General features: G+C 55.1%; 7 protein-coding genes across 7 annotated transcripts; 2 read left to right on the forward strand and 5 right to left on the reverse strand.

Annotated features, from left to right (window-relative positions):
* Positions 1 to 1,521: 1,521 nt before the first annotated feature.
* HMPREF1541_03882 (uncharacterized protein) lies at positions 1,522 to 4,161 on the forward strand (the record flags this gene model as incomplete). The annotated part of the gene is made up of 4 exons (XM_008718230.1): positions 1,522 to 1,656; positions 1,780 to 2,937; positions 2,986 to 3,971; positions 4,020 to 4,161. 4 exons carry the CDS (start codon positions 1,522 to 1,524, stop codon positions 4,159 to 4,161), a joined length of 2,421 nt encoding a protein of 806 aa, XP_008716452.1.
* Positions 4,162 to 5,271: 1,110 nt separating this feature from the next.
* Positions 5,272 to 6,912, reverse strand: HMPREF1541_03883 (uncharacterized protein; the record flags this gene model as incomplete). Its single annotated transcript, XM_008718231.1, has 2 exons — positions 5,272 to 6,573; positions 6,754 to 6,912. The coding sequence occupies 2 exons, from the start codon at positions 6,910 to 6,912 to the stop codon at positions 5,272 to 5,274; spliced, it is 1,461 nt and encodes a 486-aa protein (XP_008716453.1).
* A 654-nt stretch (positions 6,913 to 7,566) lies between these two features.
* HMPREF1541_03884 (uncharacterized protein) lies at positions 7,567 to 9,378 on the reverse strand (the record flags this gene model as incomplete). The annotated part of the gene is made up of 1 exon (XM_008718232.1): positions 7,567 to 9,378. One exon carries the CDS (start codon positions 9,376 to 9,378, stop codon positions 7,567 to 7,569), a length of 1,812 nt encoding a protein of 603 aa, XP_008716454.1.
* A 503-nt stretch (positions 9,379 to 9,881) lies between these two features.
* On the reverse strand, positions 9,882 to 10,759 carry HMPREF1541_03885 (uncharacterized protein; the record flags this gene model as incomplete). Its single annotated transcript, XM_008718233.1, has 3 exons — positions 9,882 to 10,055; positions 10,105 to 10,499; positions 10,555 to 10,759. The coding sequence occupies 3 exons, from the start codon at positions 10,757 to 10,759 to the stop codon at positions 9,882 to 9,884; spliced, it is 774 nt and encodes a 257-aa protein (XP_008716455.1).
* A 1,018-nt stretch (positions 10,760 to 11,777) lies between these two features.
* HMPREF1541_03886 (uncharacterized protein) lies at positions 11,778 to 13,714 on the reverse strand (the record flags this gene model as incomplete). Its single annotated transcript, XM_008718234.1, has 2 exons — positions 11,778 to 12,032; positions 12,080 to 13,714. The coding sequence occupies 2 exons, from the start codon at positions 13,712 to 13,714 to the stop codon at positions 11,778 to 11,780; spliced, it is 1,890 nt and encodes a 629-aa protein (XP_008716456.1).
* Positions 13,715 to 14,631: 917 nt separating this feature from the next.
* HMPREF1541_03887 (uncharacterized protein) lies at positions 14,632 to 14,841 on the forward strand (the record flags this gene model as incomplete). The annotated part of the gene is made up of 1 exon (XM_008718235.1): positions 14,632 to 14,841. A coding segment is annotated over one exon (210 nt), but the record flags the coding sequence as incomplete, so codon positions are not given.
* Positions 14,842 to 15,753: 912 nt separating this feature from the next.
* On the reverse strand, positions 15,754 to 16,390 carry HMPREF1541_03888 (uncharacterized protein; the record flags this gene model as incomplete). Its single annotated transcript, XM_008718236.1, has 2 exons — positions 15,754 to 15,973; positions 16,062 to 16,390. 2 exons carry the CDS (start codon positions 16,388 to 16,390, stop codon positions 15,754 to 15,756), a joined length of 549 nt encoding a protein of 182 aa, XP_008716458.1.
* Between the last annotated feature and the right edge of the window lie 5 nt (positions 16,391 to 16,395).

Consider the following 16,395-nt stretch of genomic DNA (forward strand, 5'->3'; position numbering starts at 1 on the left):
CAAAGTTTGGTAATGACAGCAAGATGCCAGACCATAAAGAGTTTTTGTTATCCAGGAGATGAGCACTGTGCGCGTGTATTGTTCTAGTACGTGAAGACTTGAGTTTGACGCGGTCGCAGTCGCGTTCGGCGCCTGTCCCCAAGCTGTTTTACCACATCGATGAAGAGTCCGAGATTTGTTCTTTGCAAGGGAAACAACGGCGCATGGCAGTCCTGATGGATACCAGGTCCACCTTTGGCTGCTTCCACCAGGCTGGTGCCGGGGAAGCAGGCATGGCTCTTTAGCTCGGATTAGCGGCTTTTGGCGAGATCCACGCGCGACACATTTGGAGACCAGGACTCTAGGAGATCGCTGATCTCTTTGCAGATGATGCAGGAACAGGAAACACAAATCTGTACGGAGAAGATGTGCTCGAACGTAGTGGTGACCGATGTGCTTAAGGGATGCCGTGCAAGCACCTCGGCATAATGTTCTTCACAGGCGAGAGGGGGCCTAATGAGGGGAATGAGACGATGCAAGCGTTCTGAGCGAGAGAGAGTGTGGAAGGCCAATAAACCAACCGAGCAGGGCAATACGTTTGGTCAGCTGTGACACTAGGATCATGAATGCCAGCAGGCGTTGGCTCGGACCGGCACCGTAGCTGACCCAGAAGCAAAACGGGGGCCTTTAGAGGGGCAGGGCAGGGCAGGCCCCTCGGGGGGAACCTGATCCAGAAACCATCGAGAAGAAAATAAGAATCAAAAGGAGGCTGGGGAGATGAAAGACGACATGTTGCCACGTCTTTTGAACGCCTCACTTTGAGAAAGGGTGTGGCTCGGCAGCTGCGTGCTGGCGCAACACTCGCGAAGGCCGCCGGCCATGTGTACACGGTTGAATGGTAGCTGCGCCCCCAATCTGTAGTCGAGCCGCAGCTGTTGGAGCAGACATGCGTGTATGACAGGCGATCCTAAGAAGCTGTCGGCAGGTTTGACGAAGGGAAGGACGGCGCGCCACAACGGTACCACCATCGGAATGAGAATGAGAGATGAAATGACGACGAGAATGGGTCGGTGGAAAAAAGGGGGAACGCGACCTTGGGAAAGGGCCATGCCATCGCTCAGCGGCAGCCCCTCCTCGAGATTCCCCCCTCCCCCCAAATTTTGTCCGTCTGTATCAATTGCCATCATCAACAACTGTCCAAATCATCAACACCATTGTCCCCTGTACCAACAATCAATCAATTGACATATCTAATACTCGACTCGACTCGGTTCGCGCGCGCTGTGCCAGGCTGGCCCTCACGTGACTTTTGAAGAAGACGCACGCCAACTCCGTTAGTCCAGAAACCGCCCTGCTCACCTCCCACCAACCCTCGTCTCCCTCTGCGGCATGATAGACGACTCAAGAACCTCCTTCGACCATCTCAATTCTGAGCGACAGGCTTGCGCGTGGTAGAAGGCTTTTCACCTTTGCTTTGGACGAGGCATCCTGTGCCATTCTGCGACGGCGCTCCTTGCAAGCTCTTGCTCTGTGCAGCCCGACATGGCCACCGCCTCTGACCCTCCCAGCGCCAACGGCGTCAAGAAATCGACTCCTGCCGAGAAAAAGTACAAATGCCAATATTGCAATCGTGCTTTTAGTCGGAGTGAGCATCGGAGTCGTCACGAACGGTCGCATGTAAGTACACAACTTTTTTTGTATTGCCAACGTGGGGCAAATGCAGGACCCCGCCTACCTTCACCACCCCCTCCATCCTCATGTTAGATTCGTCACGAGGACTAACTCTTCTCCTCCCTTCAGACAAAAGAACGTCCCTTCAAGTGTGCGAAATGCAAGTCAACCTTCGTTCGCCGCGACCTTCTGCTCCGCCACGACCGAACCGTCCATGCCAAAGATGGTGACCGTTTACAACCCGAGACTCGGAAGAAGAGCGGGCCAAAGACCTCGTCCTCAACGACGACTCCGTCCAAACCCTCCATCTCAATAGAGCCTGGCACGTTGGAGCAAATAGAGGCAAGCAGCGATGGTATGCTCGACCTTGAGACTGCCGCCATGTTGATGACAGACTTCCAACACAAGGCCGCGGCAGCAGCAAATGGTACCCTCCACAACGACGAAGGCTCCATCCCCGAATACTCGCCCGACCGTAGCTCTGTCCTCGATTCCACCGACTATCTGACTGGCCCTGCTGGCTCCTTACACATGCCCTGGGACTTCATGCCCGCCGCTCCTTCGGACGAAAAGGCACATTCCATGTCCTCTAGCATGTCTTCCCAAGATAACAGTTCGCAGCAACCCTACGTGCACATGGGCTCCATCCAACCAGCACAGTCTCAACTCAGCGCCGTCATGGAACGACAAGACTCTCTAGGAACCTCGATGCCGCCGGCCTTCCCCACCCTCGCCGACACCTTCCCCGTCTCAGGAACTCCGACTCCTAATGCTCTCTCGCCCTTTCCATCAATGACAGGTCCAGTTTCACCTGTCAACTATCGTCGTTCTCCTGGGCCCAGTCAGGCGCTGACACTGCCCAAGGCCCCTCAGATAGCCAACGACGACCAGAGAGCTTCGATTGCTAACAAGTTGGGTGAAGGTATGACCATTCCCGCCACGGCTTCGATCAACCTATACCTGTCGACATACTTCAACCTCTTCCATCACCACATGCCATTCCTACATCCCGTATCCTTCCGCCCTGAGACCACTGAACCGGCGCTTATCCTGGCGGTACTTTCTATCGGCGCCCTGTACAACTTCGAACAAGACCAAGCTTTCATCCTTCACAACGGTTCCAAGAAACTTGTCAACCAATTCTTGCAAAACAAGGAAAACTTCGATTCTCGAAAATGCCCTCTGTGGACCATGCAAGCCACCCTGCTTAACATGCTCTTCGAGAGCTGGAGCGGCGGATCTCAAGGTCTCGAATGGGCTTGCTCTATTAAGAGTTTACTGGCCAACGTAAGTTTCGATGCTTCTGAGCCTATTAATATCCACTAACGATAGCAGATGGTCGCCGGTAACAAGTACGAACTCAAGCTACGGACTGAGGCTCGTGGTGATATGGTGCCATCCCACGAATCTTGGGTTGCTGAAGAAGGCTGTCGTCGAACATATTATGCCGTCTACATCTTCTTCGGCATGCTCACCATGACATACAATCACACCCCGGCAATTTCTTTTCAAGAGTTTGATTCACTCCCCTTGCCCTCATCAGAGTCACTTTGGAACATCGAACCGAGCGATGAGGAATCGTGGAAAGACATCTTCGCCGCGTCAACCACAATTACTGTACGACAAGCGCATGATAGCCTTTTCCAAGGTGATCCGGCACGATACAGTGCTTTCGCAACGCGTGTCATGATCAACGCGCTCTACCTTGAAGTGTGGAACTTGAGACGGAGCTTCGAGTCCTTGCAAGATGTTGTACTGGAATGGAAAATTCGTATTGCCCTCGAAACTTGGCAACGATCCTTGGATTTGTGCGAGCCCGAGACCGTCGTCGTCCCACTGAGCACTCCTCACAAGAGTCATCCGCTGATCTTCAACTCGATGGCTGTCTACCGAAACACTCGTGCTTTCTTGGAAGTCGATCTAAAATCGGTCCAGGAAGCCCTCAGATATCATAACCCTTACGAGGTTGCGGCCGCGATGACGCTATCGCGAGACATCGTCAAACGATCCAAGGAGATGATCAAAGTCATTGAGCAGTGCTACGAGTGCCTTGAAATTGTTGCCATGCAGGGCATCAACTGGGTGGCTCGGACTTCATCGACGAATTGGAGTGTCGAGCACCCACTTTGTGGGCTGGATCTTGTCACGATTTTGAGTCTTTGGCTCTATCGCATTGAACACGATGATCAAGAAGCCACAGAAGAGGAGCTCGCCTTGTACATGAAGGTCAGGTCGCTATTCGACGAGAATGCAGTCGACGGACTTAGCTCGACTGTCGCCCGAGTATGGGGCGAAATGCTCGATGGTGTTGTTGTTTGGGGGTGAGTACCCATTCCAAGCCTGTGTGCGCCTTCACTAACAGAGTTCAGTATTTCCAAAACCATGGGTGAAGCATTCAAGCATCATGGCCAAGCTCTCATTGGCTACGTCGATGATATTGAACTTAACCCTGTCGATGGTATGCCTCAAATGCCTGACCAGACGATGATCGGCATGGAAGCCTCGTACTAAACACACACCACCACCCTCCACTCAAGACTTTTCCAGTATATGTTCACGGGCGACTGGGCGTTTACAGTTCACATTGTTTCGATATCAGACTAATTGACCTTACGAATGGGTTGGTGCATTTCGCCATGCAGGCTGAGCCTCGCACAAGGAATCGACCTCATACCCTCCACCGATAGACACGATCTTCATTTCTCAACAGTGGACCGGTGTGCGCAGCCACGTCAGCCGCCCACGACTCGTCTTCTCTTCGACTCAGCCGTTTCTCTAATACCTTCTCGGCTCGATACCTTGTGCGTTTAGCAGCTTTAATATCTCGGCGAATCTGAGAACAACGGCTCTCTGCTTGATTTAGTTCTTTTGTGCATGGCATGGGATGGATCTCTAAGAAACCGTTGGCGGACGGATTAAGATCTGGACAGTTTGCCCAGGTCTCTCTTGTCCGTCAATTGATGACTTTGACGTATGCGGTACGGCACTGGGGGATCCGTTGATTGCCCCTAGGCCGAAGCATTTGTATAATAGCAGCATAGCTGGAGTAGTGCGGCGTCACTACATAGCACACAGTCAGTGGGCAGTCCGCATTTGTGAGTTGAAGCAATGAAATCATCCTTCACAAACGAGGTCTCTATGGGTCGACCAGAAACAGTAATCGTACCTGCATAGACGGGCACAGCATGTAGCTATGTTGCGAATACTCGTGTCCGTCTCAGCGACTGCGTCTACACACTCACTCGGCTTGACCGTCCAGCATACTTTATCGTGATCTGCAAGCACCGCTCCAAGTCTTCTCCGCAACGCACATTGGCGAATTTAACATTGTCCAGATGTCCCTAGATCGTTTCCTAGAGACCCCTAAGAAGAGGAAGAGCAAGCAGCCACACAAGTGTTCCGCAGAACAAACGCTCTCTGGCTCCGACGAAAGCCAAGTGATTTGCCGGAAAAGGAAATCGGCCTAACCCGATGGGAAAATACAAAATGTACTCAGCTCCATGATGGCCTTCAAAGGCTGCTAAAGGTAGTGGGTATATTCATTTGATGCTTACCTTTCCATATAGGTATGTCCGTAGACCAGCTCTCCCCAACGAACTCGGAATCAAGCAAATTCATCTTTCAAGCCTTCTCCAGCGTCCCCCACAAATTGTTCAGCGCCTCACTCAAGCACGGGTGCGCAAAGATGCCGTCCCTTAATTTATCATACGTCAACCCGCCCATCATCGCAATCTGCACCTGGCTCATGACCTCCCCGCCCTCAATACCCAGACACGCAAACCCCAGAATCTCCCGCGTCTCCTCATCCACCACCGCCTTCATGAATCCCCTCGTCTCCGCCGTCTCGAGCGCCCGCGCCACCCACTCCATCGGCATCTTGGCCACCTGCAGCTTGCGCTGGGGGAAGACGTGCTGCGCGGCCGCGAGCGTGAGGCCCACGCGGCCGAGTTGCGGGTCCATGAAGACGGTGTAGGGGACGAGGCGGCCCTCTGTGGATTTGGGCTTGGAGTTTCTCGAGGTGACGAGGTTGTGCTCGAGGATACGGAAGTCGTCGTAGCTGACGTGCGTGAACTGCGGGCCGCCTTTGACGTCTCCGAGGGCCCAGACGTTGTCGGCGCTGGTCTCGAGTTCGCCGTTCACCTTGATGAAGCCGCGCTCGTCGAGCTGGATGCCGGCGGCGTCGCAGTCGAGGTCGGTCGTGTTGGGGACGCGGCCTCCGGCCACGAGGACGTGAGAGCACAGCAGGGTCTTCACGTTGCCGCCCGGGAGTCCGACGCCCAACACGATCTGCCCCGTGGGCACGTTGGAGATCTCCTTGGTCTCCGCCTCGGTGAAGATCTCGACGCCGTCTTCGGTCAAGATCTTCCTTACTGCGTCACTCACATCCTCGTCCTCGCGCGGCAGCAGCCTCTTGCCCCTTTGCACGACGCTGACTTTGGCCCCGAAGCGCCGGAACATCTGCGCGAACTCGATGCCCACGTACCCGCCCCCCACCACGACCAAATGCCGCGGCACCTCGCCCAGTTCCATGATGCTTGTGCTGTCCAGACACGCCACCTTGTCGGCATTCTTTGCCTGCAGCCCCGCCGGGCGACAGCCCACATTGACAAAGACGCGATCCGCCTTGACGGTGCGCTTCGTGCCGTCGTTGCCGTTGCCGCTGCCGTTGCCGTCCTTCCGCGTGACTTCAACGGTGCGCTCCCCCACGAAGCGGGCACGCCCGAACAGAATCTCGACGTTGTCTTGGTTGGTGAGCCGGCTCTCGCCGCCGGAGCGGAACGAGTCGACGATGTCGCGCTTGCGCTTGCGGACCGTTTCCATGTCGAGCGCGAGGGAGGAGCGTTTGTAGCGCACGCCGTAGTCGGGTCCGCGCGTCGTTAGAGCCGCGATGCGGGCGGAGGAGACCATCGTTTTGGTGGGGGTCTAGATGGGGTGGGGGGCTGGTGTTAGTTCTGCTATTCTAGGAGGTGGAGGGATCAGTTTGGTAGAAGGCTAAGATGGGTTGTGGCTCCGAATGGAGGAATTGATGGGGTGGTTTGGAGCTATGGTGGAAGAAATATAGAACAGGGGCCGTCAAGCAGGGGAATGATAGGGAGAACGAACGCAGCCCTCATTGATGCAGGTGCCGCCGATATGCGTGGCTTCGATGAGGAGGGTGCGATGGCCAGCTTTGGCGAGGGACATGGTGAGCGGGGTCCCTCCTTGGCCGGAACCTATAACCAAGGCGCCATAATGGTCGGGGTCTTCGCTGTTGGTGGCCATTGTACGGAGGAAGTGGTGCGTCGTTGACGGGCCAGGTAAGACGAAGATGAGGCTGAGAAGGCTGAGTGAAGTCGGTGTTGGCGTGGGGCGAGTGATCGTGCGTCGAAGCGATGTCAAGAGCATGAGGAAGGCAGACGGAAGGTTCGGTATACCAGCTTCAAGTGACTTATATACGGCTTGCTGCCGTCAGCAATCGTGGTGTCTAATTGCATGCTTCGGTAGCTCGAAGAGGGAAGCGCCAACCTTGGAGTGTTAGTAAGGCCCAGCGGGGGTTATGTAAGGCCGCATGCAGGCTTCGGTGCTTAAGTTTAGGACTCGCGACGACAGGACGCAGTGCATTGACCGTGCTGTGCATAGCAGACACTGATCTGCAGCTACGTCTCGTCGTTGTTTTGTTCGGTTTGACTTGTTGGACGGAGCATGGACGCGCAGAGGCTCTTGTGGCAGTGAACGCATCTGGGTGATGATGTTACCTCTTTTTTCAACTGGCCAGATCGTAGAATAAGCAGTAGTGACGAGAACACGCTATGTCATGGATGGAAGACTGAAATGTCGTGAGAACGTAAGAATGCCGACTCGTGAGGCCAGTCAGTCATCGTGCTTTAGTATTCCAAACAATTGCCTTTCTATACAAGTACAGCTGGCAGAAAATCGCTAGTCCCAGTCGCGATCCCAGGTATCCTGCCGTCCCGGGCCATTTCGAGGAGCGTGTTGATCGTAGTTGTCATTGTCGTCATCGTTGTCGCTGTCGCCGCTCACTTCGAACTCACCATGCTCCCCGTCTGCACCTGAGGTGTCAATGTCTTTTTTGAATCGTCCACCCCACGCCCGGCCTCTAGGGGGTCCGTGGATTTGTCCATGAGGTGTTAGCGTAGACAAGCTGGTGGCACTCCTGCTGTAGTTGCCCGGGTCTGAAGGGGTTCGCTCGTCGTGCGGAGCTGTCTGGAATCGATAGCTTCGTTGATCATAGGATCCATCATAGCCGTAGCCCTGCTGGTGGTGCTGTTGCTGCTGTTGGAGTAGCCTTTCGGCTCGTCTTTGATCTGTCTCGGTCCTTTTCTGACGCCACGACTCGCTAACTTCCCATCTCCAACCGTCGCCGGGACTGTTCATGATCGGAAGAGCCCATGCCCACCACTGCTCACCGAAGACAGCCTTGAAGTTTTTCCGCCAACCCAAATCGAAGGCGTTTGGGAGTTTCTCATCTTCCTTGTCCTCCAGGTACTCATTGTATCGCTCCTGTTCCCTAGAGTTTTCGTACTCATGAACACCCAGACGATAGTTGAACCTCCCTGGAGGACCACGGGGTGGCTGTGACTGCTGATATGCTCCCCGTAGAGCGCGCATGGCGGGTGTCTCGGGCTCACCATCAGCTGGTGGAGGCTGATCGTGGTACAGCGGACCATCGTCAGCATACCGCTGAGCGTCCGTCAAGCTCGGAGACGGGCTCGTTCTTTCCTCGCCCTCCTCATACCGACTCGCGCCGGGCACGGCATTAGCGTGGAACTCGAGGATCTGGTCGCCGGCCCTCCGCATTCGATCCATCAGCTCCTCACTGGTGTTACTTCCAGATGGGCCTCGTCGGTGCTGCTCCAGGCGGTTCCGCTCGACCCTAGCTCTCACACCACTCATGTACCTCGTCTTCTCTAGGCACTCAATCGTTGTCACGCCCTTGAAGCACAACCACAAGTGCCAACCCGTAAACCCAGTCAGAACCAAGCCTATCAACCCACTCACGACCGAAAGAATAATGACGTTGACACTCGCATACTCATCGGCGAGGTATACACTATCAGCAAAGTATTCCCATACCCACCTCCCGCTGCTGATGAAGCACACCCAACAGAACAACGTCGTGTAGCACAAAAACAGGACGAAAGCCTTGTAGTTGCGGTGACCTAAACAAGTAGCGAGCCAGGGACAGTGGTGGTCCATCTTCAAAACACAACGCTTGCATGTTGAGCAGTGGTGCGTCCGGTCGGGCTTGGGAGTGTGGCATTTCTTGCAGAACCTGGATTCACCCGAGGAGGATACGGTGACGGTCTGGATGCCGCCCAAACCTCCGTCACCGTTCGCATCGTGTCCGGGCTCCGACGTGGGCAGCACCGAGTATTTGCCCCCTCTTCCGCTGCCTGACTTCTTCGATGGCCCATTCAAAGGTGAGCCCGGGTCTGTAAAAACGGCGACCGTGTATGATGTGTTGAGAAGGAGGTACAAGATAACGCCAACAAGGGAAGTCAGCCTGACAGAGGTTGTGAGGTGTTGGTGTTCGGCCGAGCCGGTCTTGCCCAGACCAATGCTGGCTTCCACCCAGACAGCCCATGTCGTCAGGCTGTAGACAAAAGCAAGTGGAAAGTATGTGGCAAGGGCGCAGCACAGACGCTCTATTCGATGGGCGCAGTTTCTCATGCGACGACGGGAAGCAGTCGGAGGAGGAGACGAAGAAGGAGAGGAGTAGGTCGGCATTGGGACCCGTTGTAGGGGGTGCCGCGGTGGCTAAAGAAGCGAATGTTGACGTATGTGCAATTTCATCTACAAAGGATCATGGTAAACAGTGCTGAGAGTTTAAAATGAGCAGGTAACGTATGTGATGAAGCAGTGTACGAGTCGGCATCTGCAAGTCTCAAGACGCGCCGCTCGAGACACCAACGTCACCCGTAGGCTGTCAAACAAAGAAAATGAGTGGGGTCCAAAAGGTCACGCCGATCAGCAGCCTATTTTTGGGCTTGCCATTTCCTATTGCTATCAACTATCTAGTCACAGAGGACTCGTGAAAGTGAGTGTTATGGTGAGTAAGTACTGCATGCAATCTTGGTCATCGATCTTCCGTTCTGGCCGCGGTCCGATCAGAAAAGATCCTGTCCTCAGGTGCCTACTCTCCCCCGGATGATTCAATGTATGAATGTTGTATCCCACCCAGCCCTCCGCTTTAGCTGTGGTCTGCTTCTGCTCTGCTGTTCACTATACCATCAGACCTTCTTGCTGGCGGCCGGAGGATATCTGACCATGACGTCCATCTTGAGCGGGTTCTTCTCGCGTTGGAGATATATCTGCTTCTTGAGTTCGAATCCCATTTTACCATAGATGACCACGTTGATGTCATGGGAGCTCTCGAGGTAGCATGCTGCGCCCTCCTTGTCGGCCTGATGGACCTGTCAGCAGCCCACAACTGAGCCAGGGGTAGCCACATACCTCATTGGTGACATAGTCGATGAGCTTGCGAGCATATCCTTTGCCACGTGCACTAGCCCTAGTGCCAATGTAGTTCAGATACCACGAGTTTGGTTCAAGGTCACCAAGAACTTCAAGTTTGGAACGAGAGAGGAGCGGGAGAAACTCTTTGAACAGGCGCTCCCTGCCCTCGGTGGACAGAGACCACTGCAACCTCCACATGCCGCTACGCAGGATGGTCCACCAAGAATCGATGTTCTTGCCTGGAGGAAGCCACAGGGCGACGCAGTCAAAATTGTCACCGACGGTGAGCACGAGGCCATTCAGACAGTGGGCATAGACGATGTATTCCATGGATTCGACGTGAAGCTTGTAGCGCTCGGCTTCAGAGAGATGCATGCGGTCGGGCGTATCGACTAGGTAGACAGTCAAACTCAGCTGAATGAGGTAGTATCAGTGCGTCAAACAAACCTGGATAGCGCACTACATGATCGTCTTGAAAGGCTTCGGCGAGGCACGCGGCGGCTTCTTTGTACTCGTCACAAGTCACGATGCGAACTTGGTCCTTGCCTTGGATGGATGGTGCCTTCCCGGCGACTATGCCTGGGCCGGAAGTTCTCTTCTCGTGAACAATGGCAGCATCCAGCATGGGAGTAGTGGAACTAGTCAGAGCCATGTTTGCTTACGCTTGGCTTGATGATTGCTGTCTGAAGGTTTAGCTGTCAATGCCGGGGTGACGAGTCTGCACCTACCTTGCGTCGTGTCGGGAGTTTCAGCCTCTATCAATGGGTCTTGTGAGATCTCCAGTATGACTACTGGACAACTGAGATCTCGAGACTGTACTGAGTCTCGATGGATAGCGTAGGCAGATGGAGTTGCGTAGGTCAACCGACATCAGCGTTGTCGAAGCCGTGGTCGACTTGAGCAGAATGAGGTCCAGTGGGAATACGGAGACGAGGTCACACAGGCGTGAGTGCGTCTTACAAGAAATAGGTCGAGGACGGAAGGTGTTCGGAGTGCAGATGCAGGCGAGGCAGGGCTGAGGTTCAGTGAATCGCTCTTACTAGTCTTGGGGTCAAGGTGAGTTCTGAAGTCAGGCAGAGGTGAAGGAGGCAACAACCGGAAGAGAAAACGGGCATGAAGCAAATGATATGATAATGCTGAGCCCTGAATCCTCGCTAACCCATCTGCAAGGATCTTTCCGCCCTACGCGGCATTCGGATCAGAAGCAATGAAGCAGCCCCATACCCCACGCTACCTGTCTTGAACTGAATGGCCAGTCTGCTATCAAACCAATCAGTGCCGATATGTCGTGCACCCTTGCAACTGTCAAGTCATGACCATATGATTCAACTTCCGCGACGAAGGTCGCCGACAAGTTAGAACCCACAATGTCCCGTCGGAGTTTGTCACGAGGTCGCTCGGGTGGCCCTGCCAGAGCCGGTCTAGAACAAGACAGAACAGGGATTCCATTGGCCGAACAATGGAGCCTCACGGTAGGCTTGAAATGATGAGGTCGATCAGCCGCGAACTGCAAGGCAGAAAGCATGAAGTTTGAATCACTGTTAATGACTGATGAGAAGAGCCGCTCCGCTACTGACATGCGGCTCGATATCTTTCACAGCATCATATATCGTCAAAATTGTCATGAGCATCGTCGTCCATATTCACGATTCGTGCTCCGCGTTCGCCTTCTAGTCGATCCGGGCTTGTGTTAAGCTGCGTCGCTTCCCCGGTATCGAGCTTGCCGTCAAGTTATTGCTGAGACGAATCTTGTTGCTGCTCACGCGAACAGATGATCTGGGTTTCTTGAGCTTCCTGCGTGCGACCATGACAGGCACGCTCGATTTGGTGACAAGATAGTTGGAGAATGAGCCGAGCAGCACGCCTTTGAGGGAGCTTCGTCCGCGCGTGCCCACGACTGCCAGCGTCGGCTCCAGCTCATCGATCTGTTATACGTCAGTCAAAATGCACATGACCCTGAGAGTACACTTACTGCGCCTAGTATGAGGTGCTTGGGGCTCTTGCAATGAATGACCTCAATCATGCACCGTACCTGCAGACTGGTCTTTCTCACCAGCTTCAAGAAAGTCTGTGAGATCTCGTCGATAGCTTTCAACCTCTCCAGTTCCTTCTTGCCGACGTTCCGGGAATCCACACTGCCGGTAGCACTCTTGGCCTCTGTAGCAGGTACGAACTTCGAGGTTGAAGGACTGTCTTGGTTGGTAGTTTGCCTCGTCAGACCTTCCATGACGTCCATAGCGTCTTTGCCGGCTTGGGCACCTTCTTGATGTAGCTGCTCCTTCTCCGCCTCGGTGACCTTGTTGTCGCTTGTGACCTCCCCAGCATGCTCGTCTTCGATCGAATACATACACAACAATGTGTCACCATCTCGGAGAATAGTACCAACAGTCCACTCCAGCGCGTAGTTGGCCTCGTTGCTCAGGTCGCTGCAGGCGAGATATGTGCGGACACTGCGCTCCCCAGCCTCGGCCTGCTTGTGGAATTTTGTCCAATCACCACGAATGATCATTCGTACGTGTCTGTCCGGGACTTTGGTGTCGAGTGGTGAGATACTCAGGCCGAGGGTCTTGGCTTTTGCGATGTCATTCTCATCGCCATCCGTAGACCCAAGGGTAGATATCGATGCCCGCCGATCCTGAGGTCCGTTGTCTGTGGCCAATGGTGCTGAAGGTGGTTCAGCCATCTTCTCTCCCTCTGGACTAGTGATCGAGATTGAAGGCTCAGGGGACGTAGGGGTTGCTTCGGTCGTTGACGGTGGGCTCGTCACTTCTTCTGAAGGTTCAGCTTTCCGACCTCTTTCGCGTCCCCGAGAATCATCCTCCGAATCTGTCGACGGTTCTTCATCGCTACTCTCGTCGACTACCAGTTCATCTCCCACAGGATCGTCTTTAACTTGATCAGCGTCGGATCCACTGCCGATTGTGGAGAAGCTGTTTGATGGACGATGTTGTGTTGTCTGATTCCCTGGACTGAGGCCAGCCGGGTTCTCAACAACAGGGCTTTTGTGTACGCGTCCGCTCGGACTGCGTGAGCGCGCCGCCGCTTTTTGAAGATTTTGGTCGGAACTTTCAGGAGATGCTACTTGCAACCTTTCAAGCTCACCCGACAGGGCAGCTGCAAGAGCGCCTGACCGAGGGCTATCGCGGGGTCGCGCTGGACCCGAATCTGACATTGCTCTGTGTGTGGTTGTCTGCGGAGAACTTGTCTCTTCCCTCGGAAGTCCAACGTAGCCTTCTGTATCGTCCGCACTTGCTTTGTCACCCAGTCGCGTGACCGCAGGCTGGGATTTGGTGAGAGTAGGACTGCTGGGTTTGCTGCCAGTATGCCGCCTCGTCCAAGTGGAGGGGTCCGCTGGATCAAGCTTTGGTTTTTTGTCTTGCTGTCGTGGGCTTGTCACACCCACACCGATTCCGGCTATCGAGCCATGTCGTGGGGTAGGAGAATCGACATCGAGCATTCCCGGAGAAGTAGGGGACTGGCCACTACGGCTGGTTTTTCGCCGAGAAGGGCTGTCTGTGCGGGTTTCGTCCAGCATGGCGAGTGTTTCGACGTAGTCTTCGTCGAGTGACTGCTCGAGGCTCATAGGGATGCTCGAGTGACGAGCCATCTTCGAGAATTGTGGGGGTGCTGCGGGAAATATCCGGCCGGGCTAGTCGCTGCTCTCGGTATGGATCCCTAACCCCGGCCGTTGAATGGCTGTCCAGCGATCAATGCCACAGCAGACAATATGCAAGACCCAAACACTCAGTGACACAGATAATACTTGTACATGGCGAAACGCTGCCTGGCGACGACGGCCCTTATTAGAATCATATCCCCGGGGTGGCTGAGCACAAGGTGCGGTTTGGATTCCCGGCGCCTTTGCCCATCTTCTTGGCTGCTCGTAAAGGGCTACTCTGGGCTCGGCGAGATGGTGGGGTAGCCTCAGAGACAGCGACAGTCGACCGCTGACTGGTGCGTGCCCATGCTGAAGCTCAGAGCTCTACGGCAAGATGACCCAGATTGGTCAGATCTTCGACATTGGGAGCGCCCACCTCGTCTCACATGCCTCTATTTCAGCCCTCGTGCTCGTGGCGGTTGGGCGGGGGCAGCAACTCTAGGCATCGAGTCCTTATCGATTAGGCTACCTGCGTTAGGCTTCCACCCACCGAGGCACCGATGGGGGGCTCGAGAGGGCTGCCAAAAATCATCATGCATCATCGTCCTGCACGACTTGCGTGCTGCATCGCCCGGCCTCTGCAGCAGCGCCCTTGCGTCCGGCTACAGGTAAGCTGTTCACTTGGAGCTCTCCCATTCGCTGTTCAGTGCCGGAGCTCTCTCTCTCTTATCCGCTTGCCACACAGTACGTACACCTGGGCTCAGATGCACCAGACTGAAGCAGGGCACTGCCGGAAAACCAGGCTTAGGCTTGGGTGCTGGCTGCGCCCGGAAGCTGTCCAGGCTCTCACTTCCTGTCGCAAAGTACATAATGTCGCAGTTCTTCCCAGCCACCATCATTTTCGCATTCACTGCCTGTTGCCGTCTTTGTTCAGTGAGTCCACGATGCTGTCGCTCGCTAATGTCGCCGTGATACCCCTCCTCATCCTCGGCGCGGTCGCGCAATGCAATACGGACCAAAATCCATACTGTCGCGGCAATGACCAGTTCGAGGCCATCTGCTGCCCATATCCCAACGTTTGCTACTGGGCAGACCGTCAAGGCACGCCCGGTTGCTGCGCTGCCGGGAGCGTGTGCCTTGATCGGGATGGAGCCCAGGTCCAGCCACAGCCTGTTCTCAATACACCTGCGCCGGCGCCGGCGCCCGAGCCGACGACCATATACACGACCCAAACACCGACTCAGCAGACTCAAACAGTGACGCAGCAACAACCCACCCAGCAGACAGTTTACACAACACAGCAGCAGCAGCCCACCCAGCACACCGTATATACCACAGAGCAGCAGCCACCAGCCACGAACCAGCAGCCTAGTACCGTGATCGTCACCAACTCTAGCCCTGGACCTGTGGAGGGCGTCGGCAGTACGGTAGCGGCGACAGCATCCTCGGTGCTGAACGTCTTCGAGGGCGCCGCTCCGACAGCGAGGCCCGCAAGATGTGCGGCCCCGGTTGCTGGTGCGCTGGCGCTTGCTGCATGGCATATGGGCTGAGTGAAAGCTGGTTGAAGCGATATCTGCTTTCTCAAATCTTTGACTGCTCGAGGTCGAGGTGGCATTGTACAGGCGATCATGCCCAGTCTGTGTCCTGGCCCATGGCTGGTATCGCATTTCGTCCCGATGACCGCCGTCTAGACCCTTATCATGCATAAGAGCGGTATGACAGGTCCAGGTCGAAGCTTCCCCAACCCATGAGCCATCTTGGGTGAGGGCCATGATGAAAGTCGCCGTCGCGAGGTCGTTGCGCGCTGCTGGCGCCAAATCGGTAGCCGTGCCCGGTAGCAATGCGTTGCGGGCCGCTCCGGAGATCCTGTGGCAGAGGATACCGAAAAGAATCTGACCGAGTGAGATAACAGGAAGATTGGAAGGAACGCGCTCGCGACGAATGATTGAATGGTTGGTTTTGACTTCTATGGTGCATTCGCCTCAAATTTCCTCGTACCTCACTCTACAAACTGGGAGCAAATCTTCACATGAGGCCCGAGTGACCACTCACTGCCCACTCTCCTCCTCCTCCACACTCTTCGGCACACTAACAGCGAGCGGCACCGACTTACTATTCAGCTCTCTCAGCGCATTCTTGAGCCCACCTTGCTTGATCTCTCCATCCCACTTATCCTCCACCTTCTTGATCCGCATCTGCTCCCCTTCCCCGACCGTGTGAATCAGAATCTGCGACTCGATCGTCTGCTCGCTGCCGACGCCCTTGACCCTAGATCCCGCCAGCACTGTCAGCGCAAAAAAACAAAACCAGCGATCACCTTCGGCGTAGACTAGAGATGGGGAGAGAAACAACTCACTTGTACCTCGTCTTCAGCCCCAACTCCACAGGATTCCCATTCCCCTTGACCTCCAGCCCCAGCCTCTCAATCTCGCTAAACGCCGCCTTCAACCCGTACCACTGCGCCTCGAACTCTTTGCGGCCCGTGGCGTTGGTCAGAGGGTCATGAAAACTGGCGTCGTCGGTCCAGAGCGTGAGTTTGCGTTTCGAGGGGTGGCCCGCGAAAAGGTCGAGGACGGAGGCCGTGAGGAGTTGTTGCGGCTCCGAGAGGGTGATGGAGGCGGGAGAGGAGGAGGAGAGGACCGAGGCCGGGGTGACGAGCTTGTAGGCGGAGAAGTTGTTGGCCATTTTGG

This window comes from Cyphellophora europaea (assembly GCF_000365145.1).
Source record: "Cyphellophora europaea CBS 101466 unplaced genomic scaffold supercont1.3, whole genome shotgun sequence".
Taxonomy (NCBI): domain Eukaryota; kingdom Fungi; phylum Ascomycota; class Eurotiomycetes; order Chaetothyriales; family Cyphellophoraceae; genus Cyphellophora; species Cyphellophora europaea.